The sequence below is a fragment of the Bombyx mandarina genome, chromosome 04 (assembly GCF_030267445.1).
Source record: "Bombyx mandarina strain Sakado chromosome 04, ASM3026744v2".
Classification (NCBI taxonomy): domain Eukaryota; kingdom Metazoa; phylum Arthropoda; class Insecta; order Lepidoptera; family Bombycidae; genus Bombyx; species Bombyx mandarina.
This window is the reverse complement of record NC_143211.1, coordinates 933,111-943,306: the sequence shown is the minus strand read 5'-3', so window position 1 is coordinate 943,306 and position 10,196 is coordinate 933,111. Positions and strand designations below refer to the sequence as shown.

The 10,196-nt window shown below is 36.3% G+C and overlaps 2 protein-coding genes across 2 annotated transcripts; both read left to right on the top strand.

The window, feature by feature from the left end:
- Positions 1 to 3,373: 3,373 nt before the first annotated feature.
- Positions 3,374 to 5,764, top strand: LOC149503053 (succinyl-CoA:glutarate CoA-transferase). Its single transcript, XM_089740160.1, has 4 exons — positions 3,374 to 3,593; positions 3,708 to 4,052; positions 4,509 to 4,686; positions 4,857 to 5,764. The coding sequence occupies exons 2-4, from the start codon at positions 3,737 to 3,739 to the stop codon at positions 5,635 to 5,637; spliced, it is 1,275 nt and encodes a 424-aa protein (XP_089596286.1). The 5' UTR covers positions 3,374 to 3,593; positions 3,708 to 3,736; the 3' UTR covers positions 5,638 to 5,764.
- Positions 3,453 to 9,618, top strand: LOC114239438 (E3 ubiquitin-protein ligase PPP1R11). Its single transcript, XM_089740161.1, has 4 exons — positions 3,453 to 3,593; positions 6,500 to 6,620; positions 7,543 to 7,676; positions 8,236 to 9,618. Exons 1-4 carry the CDS (start codon positions 3,513 to 3,515, stop codon positions 8,323 to 8,325), a joined length of 426 nt encoding a protein of 141 aa, XP_089596287.1. The 5' UTR covers positions 3,453 to 3,512; the 3' UTR covers positions 8,326 to 9,618.
- The last annotated feature ends 578 nt before the right edge of the window (positions 9,619 to 10,196 follow it).

Sequence of the window (10,196 nt, the reverse complement as noted above, 5' to 3'; positions counted from 1 at the left end):
TGTGTAATGTTTCCTTTATTGATTTAATGTATATTTTATGCATTATTTAAAAAAAAAATTAGCATTGTGCACTTCTTCTATATATTCTCTGGAAAATTTCATACTCCTCCGTCCGCGCAATTTTCGTAAAAAGGGACACAAAGTTTTTGCTTCACGTATTAATATATAGATATTACACCCACACTAAAACATTACTATCGACAGAGCTGCCTAGACTTCCAAGAATATACGTTATTAGACGAACTAAAATTACGTTTCACGCAAACAAATCTACCTAAAATGAATACCGTCACGCATCCAACGCAATTATATTTAAACCTATTTTTTATTTCATTTTGTATTCCGCGATTTTATGATTTCATTTCCCGCCTGGAAATAATCCAACGAATTCTTACAGTTAAAACTTCAAACGTATTTTTGAGGTATTTAAATTTGTCTTGCGTTCAATGGCCGAAGTAAATTTTCAGCAGTAAGGTAAATAGGCAATGACACTATAACATTTTTTTTGGCGCGCATGTTCATTAGAACACACGATTTATCTGTTAAGTATTAATTAAAACTTCTTTTACTGTTTAATCCAGCGTTTTTAATTGTCATAATTATTATATCCGACGTATGGAATGATTTACTTTGTCGTGATCACGGACGACTGTATGTTATGTGCTGCTAACTTGACTGGCTACTGGACTATAAAGACACCACAATCCACCCACCAAGGAAAATGAGGCCGAATTCTTAATGTTGTATTAACTATGCAGATGTACTGCCCTTGAAATTGGAACAGGTGACTGCTTCAGGTAAAGGAGGTTGGTAGAGAAGACATGAGTTCTAAGTTTCAATTCTATAGTACGGCGGTCGCCCCACTCATCAAACCGTAACGCAATTTTCTATTTCTATTTCTGACAGGCAGGGTCGCGGTATCTACCCGTGCTTGCTTACACGGCTTATCAGCAGTGATTACACAAATTTTAATATTTAGGGGCTATTTTTTAAAGCACGATGGTATTTCTTTATCGTGGAAATCATTTGTGATTCGCGTATGTATTTCATCGAATAAAAAAGGTACTATAGACTATTTTGTGTTCATATTTTAAACTCGAAAATACTGTCTCTTTATTGCCCTAATAACCAGATGCCATTTTGGGGGGCATCGTACCCCGGGCGCTACTGACAAAGGGTTGCCAAATGGTCCGCAAAACAAAAAATTGCTGGATAATTTTTATTTTTAATATAATCGATTTCTGGAAAATATATTTTAAATTTAGTACCATGATAGTTATTAATTCAAAAATAAAAATGAAAAACAGAAACAGTAATAGTCTAAACCAAACTTTTTATTGATTTTTAAAATTATGTGGTTTTTAAATACTTCTTCATAAATATATAAAATAAATAACAAGTATCTTTTGAATTAATTCTAGATGATCATCTTCATCATTTCAAAATCTAGTATTGTTTCAACTACAATTTTAGTCACAAATTTAACGCCTAGCCTGAGCCTGTGACTTTATTTATTTTACTTTATTAATTAATTTGCGAGTATATTTTACATTGAATATATTGTTTTCGAATTTTGGGGCGCTAAAAGATATTGTACCCCGGCACGAAATAAGACCGCTACGTCACTGGTTCGAAGATATCTCGGCACCACTAAAAGCATCCCTAAATTCTCCTCTAAACGTCCGGTGCAGTCGTATCTAGCGATGCAACGGTGTTACCAGTGGTGTTACCGGTGCTACTAACGGTGGTACCAGTTTTTCTAATGAAATACGTACTTCACAAATGTCCACGATTGACTTCCACGGTGGATGAATAACATCGTGTAATAAAAAATATACCCGCAAAATTATAATTTGCGTAAATACGGATGGTAGGACCTCTTGTGAGTCCGCCGGGTAGTTACCACCACCCTGCCTATTTCTGCCGTGAAGCAGTAATGCGTTTCGGTTTGAAGGGTGAGGCAGCCGTTGTAACTATACTGAGACCTTAGAACTTATATCTCAAGGTGGGTGGCGCATTTACGTTGTAGATCTCTATGGGCTCTAGTAACCACTTAACATCAGGTGGGCCGCGAGCTCGTCCACCCATTTAAGTAATAAAAAAAGAACATAGCACTGCATTCTGGAAACACCGTATAAAAAAGATTATTCTAGTATAAAATATGTGAAACAAAATACCATTGAAAACTTCTACGATTCAATTTGATTTTCATGCATAAAAATTCAATAAAAAGTGGAGAATTCCACTCTGATAGGAGTAGTTGCTTAGTTACTCTCGGAGACCACATCTTAGATTAGAATATTTAAGAAAAGTCTTAAAGTAACAAGGTAGTCAACTGAATGGTGCCTTGCGGCATAACAATAGTCTTTGGTCAAAAGAATTGCAATTTATATATTTAAGGAACTTTCTTGTCAATGAAATTCATTAATCATTTTACATTTCAGAAATCAATACATTATTATTAATCTACAAATACTAGTCAAATCCAACTCGCTTTGCTGGCCGATTTTTGGTTTGACTTTGACCCGATCGCTATCAAACTCCTGGGATCTTCCGTTAGGCCAATCTGAAAATGTCCTAAAGCTTTCCTCGAAATCGGTTTAGCTGTTTCAGGTTTGAGTCTTTATGGAAAACACATATACACATCGACATTTATAAATGTAGATTAGGCAATATAATCTTCTGGCTGGAGTATAATTCTTAATGGCTATTTACAACCAGGTAGGCTATCCGCATTATATATCTTTTAAAGCACTTTTGTGTAGTAAGTAAGTAAAGCTGTTGTATCCTTTGTACGAGGAGCACTGCTGCTTGAGATACAAGTTTTATCACCTAGTTCAAGCACAGATGCACATTATGTTTGTGTTTCTACTTCTATGTTAAAAATAAATAAATAAATAAAAAGCACTCGTAAATTTACAATTAACTTAATTTGCGCTAAGTTAAAACTTTATTGAGTATCTAAGTATTAGTCTAAAGATTGGTGACTAAAATTGTATGAAATGGCTTATATATAGTTAATTTTACTGAAAGAGTAATTGACACAAAACGAGACGAATAGTAATAATGTTTCCGTATAATGATAGGAATTTATTTTGATTTCAATGGACTTTTTGGAAGAACCCGAGCAGCCCGGTCTTATAATTTTGTTTCTTTATTCAACACTTGTGCATTTTTATAGATGCTAAACAGTTAATTAGTTACATTAAAAAAAAAGCCACGACAGTAAATAAATAATATAAAGAGTGTAAAAATAGATCAACAGGATAAATAAACATTATTTTATATGAATTGATCTAGAAAGCCAAATCGACTTTTGTTTCTACCCTCCATAGTTTGGACTCATAAAAATGACATATAAAGTAACAGTGACATTTGGCATTTATGCAAATTGCGAATCTATCAAGATATTTAGAAATTAATATCTTAAAATATTTTACAATATAAATAAATATGTGCATTAATAATTGGCTTGTATGATTTAAAATATTGCTTAAGCGAAACCGGGCTTGATGGGCGATCGACAGCATAGAACAGAAGAAATGGCGACGACCAGTACTGCTGTAACGACCGTCCCCGCTCAACTGTCGGAGGTAAAACAACATGATCATCATTAATAGGCACAGAACAACGTAGCTACGACATGTAACTTCTTATCACTATTTGCGTGATATGTTAATAAAGTTGTATTGTTGATGACTTCACAGAAACTCTTTACTTGTGGCTTGTCATTAAAATGGAGATTTTCCAAAACTTCAGACGTTGCGTTCTAAGATCGCAAATCGTGATTTCAAAATTGAAATACTCAACGAAATTAGATGGACTACTTAATGACGTTCATGTTTTGGACTTAAGTCGTATAGTAGCTGGTCCGTTTTGTACTATGACCTTGGGCGATTTAGGCGCGAATGTAATAAAAGTGGAAAGCCTAAGCGGAGACGAGGCCCGAAAATGGGGCCCCCCTTTTATGAAGGACTGCGGGGATTCTTATTATTTTCAATCTGTGAATAGGAATAAGAAAAGCATTTGTATTGACTTCAAGTCACAGGAAGGTAAGTGTTGTTATAGATTTATGATATTATGTTTTACAAAATTATAAACAACATATTAACCAATTTGTTGGGGTGTAAGTTGACTTTTATTGCTAATACAGTAAATAAGTCTTGCTTATTTATGTCTCGAAAACAAAATTGGCAATCAAATAAACTTCCACTTTGACTTTGCATAAATTGTATGTAATATTTAGGAAGACACTAAGAGGCCGGCCACCTTTTCAAGGAATTGTTAGTGTAACCTTAAAGTTTTGTTCAAATTAAGCTGTAATTTGACACATTTATAATCAATTTGAATTGAAAAGTGTCCTGTGTCGTTTATCCTTTATGAATAAGGGTGCAATTTATCAAGGGCAACGTAATTGTAAATTACTATGTAATTAATGTTTTCTATATTATCATTGTATGTTGTTAAACATAAAACAAAAGGTTTAATTTTACTTAATGAATTTTCAGGAAAGAAAATAATATATGATCTAGCAAAGAAATGCGATGTGCTAGTAGAGAACTTCATTCCTGGGAAACTGGACCAGATGGATATAGGATATGAAAAGCTTAAAACTGTCAACCCTAAGCTTATATACTGTGCTATCACAGGTTTTGGACCTAGAGGGCCATATACAAAAAAACCTGGGTATGTAATGAAAATAAGACTTTAATACATGGTATAATTGAATTTTGAGATGTGATGACCAGTACAATGAAAAATGCCACCTTCTTGATGACCAACAATATTGTGTTCGGTACCTTCAATTATAAGTTTTCTTAAACTTAAACATTTGAGACTTTGTACTAATGTTTCAGATATGATGTAATAGCAGCAGCTATGGGTGGACTGTTACACACTACAGGTGAACGCAATGGGAACCCAGTAAAAACAGGTGTGGCAATCACTGACATTACAACTGGCCTGCATGCCTTCGGAGCGATCATGGCGGCATTATACCACCGTAATAGCACTGGCCGTGGTCAAAAGATTGACTGTAATTTACTCTCCACTCAGATATCAAGTATGATCAATATAGCCACAATTTACTTGAACTGTGGTATTGAGGGTCAACGTTGGGGAACGGCACATGCTAATCTGGTCCCTTACCAGGCTTTTAAAACTAAAGACGGTTATATGGTTATTGGTACAGGATCGAATTCACAATTTGCTGACTTCTGTAAGCTCATAAAACGTCAAGATCTTATAACCGATGAAAGGTTCAAAGATAATTCTAATAGAGTGGAAAATAGAGATGAAATTATCAAAATTATTAGTGATGTTATCATTACAAAGACAAGCAAAGAATGGAGTGCTTTATTTAAAGATGCAACCTTTCCCAATGGTCCAATTAATACTATGAAAGATGTCTTTGATGATGAGCATGTAAAAGAAATAGGATTGGTTAAAGAATTACAGCACACAAGTGCAGGGACTCTGAAGGTAGTTGGTCCTCCAACAGAGTTTAGCGAAGGTGGTAACTTAGCCCGTACTGCACCCCCTACATTGGGCCAACATACAACAAACATTCTATCCGATTTCCTTGGTTACCATGAGAGTAAAATTCAAGGATTATTCGAAAAGAACATCATTAGATAATGCTTCTCTTATTTGTTATCTGTTTCAGTTTTGATAATTTGTAATCTTCATACTTGTTTCCAACAAAGATGTTACATAATTAAAGTTGTTTATCTTATTTAATGCAATAAAAATGTTTATTTTGTGATTGTGCATTTGTATCATTTGGAAGTTTTTTTATGAATATGTTTTATTTACATACAAGATTTGTATATTATTTCAGTTGTATCTAGTGATCTCTTTTTACTAAATGTAGATAAGTTTGATGGCTTTTATTACATATAGATAAGTTTGGTAACTGACCTACAGAGTACATACTATTTATTTTGTTTCGAACTAATAAAAATCAATACAATATATTTAAAATTGTGAAACTTAATTTTTATGCATAGCCGGAAGCACTAAAGAAGATAATGTTGGGAGATCTATTGTGTTCTCTTGAGTTAATTAATTAAGACTATTTTTACACATAATTAATCTCGCATAAATTTTCATTACATTATTTTTGACATATCGAATATTTGAGTTTGTGTTGTCACGGACTGTTTTATCTCACGATAGTTATAATCTTAAAGAAATCAATGAGCATAATAACTTATCTTGGGTAAGATCTTGCGGACATCTTGATCTTAAGAAACGCTATTTTTTTTATTCTAGTCCTGAATAGTCAGTCTTATTTAATAAGTAAGTGGGCTCTTTAGCCACGTCCATGGGTCCTGTCCAGTCCTGAAGGGTCCAGTAAAAGACCCAAGCAAATTTTTCAGCTTTTCTTTGCTCTGTATTAAGCATACAAAATAACGATCCAAATGCTTGAAAAGGAGCATGTATCGTGTGGACTTTCATACCCAAAACCAGCCAAAACATGTGAAGATATTGATTCCAGGAATCCGTGGAGCGTGTAGCTGTAATAACTCTGAGGCCGACTCGGACTGAACCTCGGAAGAAGGTTGTCTGGACCGAGGACACAGTCGACAATGAACACATGAACAAAAAGAAATCTAAATGTATGTCATGCGGTTTCTAGATTTAATACACGAATGAATAGAAGTTCTCGTAGCTATAGGAGGCATTTGTAACGCCTGCGATCTATTAACGGTGCCCCGAGCACCGGTCAACGTCCTCGTCGAAGCGGTCGCTTGCGACGAAGGGCTCGGCGAGTAAATTAACCCACTGAGTTTCTCGCCGGATCTTCTGTGGGTCGCGTTTCCGATTCGGTGGTAGATTCTGCGAAGCACTGCTCTTGCTGGGGCCAGTGCTAGCAACCCTTTTGGTTTGATCTCCGAGAGCTCACCTACACGCTAGAGTAACGCTGATATAGCCTCTTAAGGCTATCAGCATAGGTAGGCAAAAAAAAAGGTAACGCCTGTTGAAGGTGCGTTAGTCTATCTACTGCTTATGCGACGTGGCTGAGGTGATGGTCCCATTACTCTACATCGCCTGGATGTCGCCAGTAGCCAAGCCGTTTCTTCCCCCATAGCCTTTCACCAAACTACGTCTAGCCGCATCTGAAGGGCGGGACATGCAGACAGACTTTATAAGCCTCGTTAAATTATCTCTTGCCTAAATAAATAAAGAACAAAACTGTTTGGATTTTTTCGAATTATAATTAACCCTTTGAAGGTCACCGGTGCCCTACGTGGCGGACTCTTCAGGGATACCTGTTCTATTACTAAGGTGCCGAAATATCTAGTAGACTCTGAGAATGACGAAACCGAATATACTGAGATTGAAACCATTTCTAGAAGACCTTAAAAGATTAAAACATTTTTTAAAACAATAGAAGGCAAAGTTAGGCAATCCAGGAGCTTAGTAACAGAAATAGGTATCATTACTTCAATGCGGCGCGTAGGGCACCGGTGACAAAAAAGGCACTCAATGTGTTAATACAGTGCGATAGAATACATTCCGTGGATCGTTGGTGTCCAGGTTGTTGTATATACGAGAAGCCTCGTCGTTTCGGTGAATCGGACAGCGAAGACAGCGACGACGAGTGCGAGCACTGCTTCGGTCACGTCGAGCGCCGGCACCGACATCCCCCCGGGAGCACCCCCGCGGCGCAGGTGAGCACGTGACCCCGCACACAACGACGCTTGTAGGACCTTAGGTTTCGCTTTCGGTGCGCTTAGTGCGAGTTTCTTAACGTTCTCGATAGCGTAAAAGTTAAGCCAATTTTGTATCGGATCTTCTCAGTGGGTCGCGTTTCCGTTCCAGTGGTAGATTCTGCGAAGAATTCCTCTTGCTGGGGTCAGTGTTAGCATCACTCCGGTTTGAGCCCTGTGAGCTCATCTACTAGTTAAGGTTACGCTGAAATAGCCTCTCAAAGCTCAGCTTAGGTAGAAAAAAAAATTGTATGCAGTTGGAACAGCGCCCCTGGCGGGAAACGTACGCAAAGGACCCCATTCCATACAAATATGAAGTAACTTTACGCTATCGAGAACGTTAAAAAACTCGCACTAAGCACACTGATTGCTATTTAGACTTAAATAATATATCTAAGATTGGGCAAAGACCTAGTCTGTCTGCCCAATGCAATGTTTATAGTAGAGTTAACTCCATCACGCCGGAGTCGTGTAGCCGGTTTCCGACACACGGTTACGAAGAAATGTCGCTCGTTTCCAGTTGGCGACAGAGGCGGAGTCGCCGGCGTGTATAACGTTGCAGCCCCCCGAGCCTTCGCCCCCAGACGGAGCCCCGACACATACAGAATAAAACATAGATAGAGATACTTAAACACCGAAATATATTTGTATGTTAAGCGAGTCGTTTAGTTTAATTGACGACACGTCGGACTGTTGGTAGGTAAATAATAAGTTGTTTTTTGAAACAACCTGATGTAATTAGTTTTAGTTTTGTGTCTCTTTCGATTGTATTTGAAGATGACTATTAATGAAAGAGACAATAACTTTTCCTACGTCACAACGCGGCCAACAAAAGGCCGATTGATTCTATGTATGTGCGCGTCTCCCGTGAACACTGAACTATAGTAGGATTATTTTGTCCGTGCAGTTCGAGTCATAAAACATAGCCCGGCTAGGGCGTGAGCATGATGCGCGGGCGCCACGCCGTTATCGGTAAAAACAATTGAGTCATCGAAGGAAGGGTACAAGGCGGCGGGGTGGTATACGAAGGGTGGTGAGACATTATTATGTTAAGAGGCATGTGTACTTACCTGCAAATTATAGTACACTAGCGACCCGCCCTCGCTTCGCTTCGGAAACATTAAAACACACATGAAACCAAAAAAATAAAATAAAAAATAATTAAAAAAAAGTAGCCTATGTTCATTAGGGACAATGTCGGCTTCTAATGGAAAAATAATTTTTCAAATCGGTCCAGTAGTTTCGGAGCCTATTCGAAACAAACAAACAAACAAATCTTTCCTCTTTATAATATTAGTATAGATTATGTCGAAGAGAAATGTGTTTTTATGCATTCGTTCTCTGAATTTCTTTAGGGACACAATGGCTACTCCTTTGTTTTGTATCAAAACGGCAGAATTTATTCAAAATAATATTTGCAAGTGTTGATATCAACAACGTGTTAAAAAATTTCACTGAAATAAGAATAGATCCCGAAAAGTTACAAAGTGTTAATTTCTGCCGTTCTCGTTAACTTGCTGCGGCGATATGTGGTTTAAGTGTTCGATTAGTGATTTTTTCTTTTATTTTTATCACTAACCCACAAAATTACAAAACTAAATATACTATCGATAATGCTTATCGACAACAATAATGCGCAACACTATGCCCGTCCATAAGGCTCGTGAGTGGAAGAGAGAGCGAAATACTCGCTGCACCGCTCCGATTTTTATGACCCAAACTGCACGGACAAAATAATTATGCTATAGTGTTTTAAATACGATTTTGTATCATTCCCTTATCGCTATACCCAATATCTTAATAAGTGCAAATGGCATCAATTTTTTTTTTAATTCATATTCCAGAACATTCGGCAACATTCTTAACGTGATTTTTAGTTGTGAATAAAGTATGAATTTATAAAGTTTGGTGTTTTTTTTTCTGTATCAGTACGACCCTTCTTGTTGAAATGCTTTTGCAAACGAAATATGACAGATATAATGGAGATTCTGCCTTTTAATGTTTAATGAGTTAATTTATACGTGCATTATGTAACAATTTATGATTTACAATTTGGTTAGGCATCTAATCATTTTGATATTTTCTAGTTTTCGTAGTAAAATCAAAATCTAAGTAATTGTATAAAATATCTTAAAGAAAAAAAAAACAATTGATATTAATGTACATTATAAGTCCATTATTTATAATTTACAATTTGATTAGGTATCTATTTTTATTGATATTTTGTAGTTTTCTTAGTGAAATCAAAATCTAAGTGATTGTTTAAAATGCCGTAAAGAAAAAAAATCTAATTGTTTTTTATGTACATTATAAGATCAACGGAGTTTGCACCACTAAACGTATTAAACAATGATGATGTTAATTAGAAAAGCTAAAGTGAAGTCGTCGTGGCCTAAAGGATAAGACGTCCGGTGCATTCGTATGTAGCGGTGCACCGGTGTTCGAATCATGCAGGCGGGTACCAATTTTTCTAATGAAATA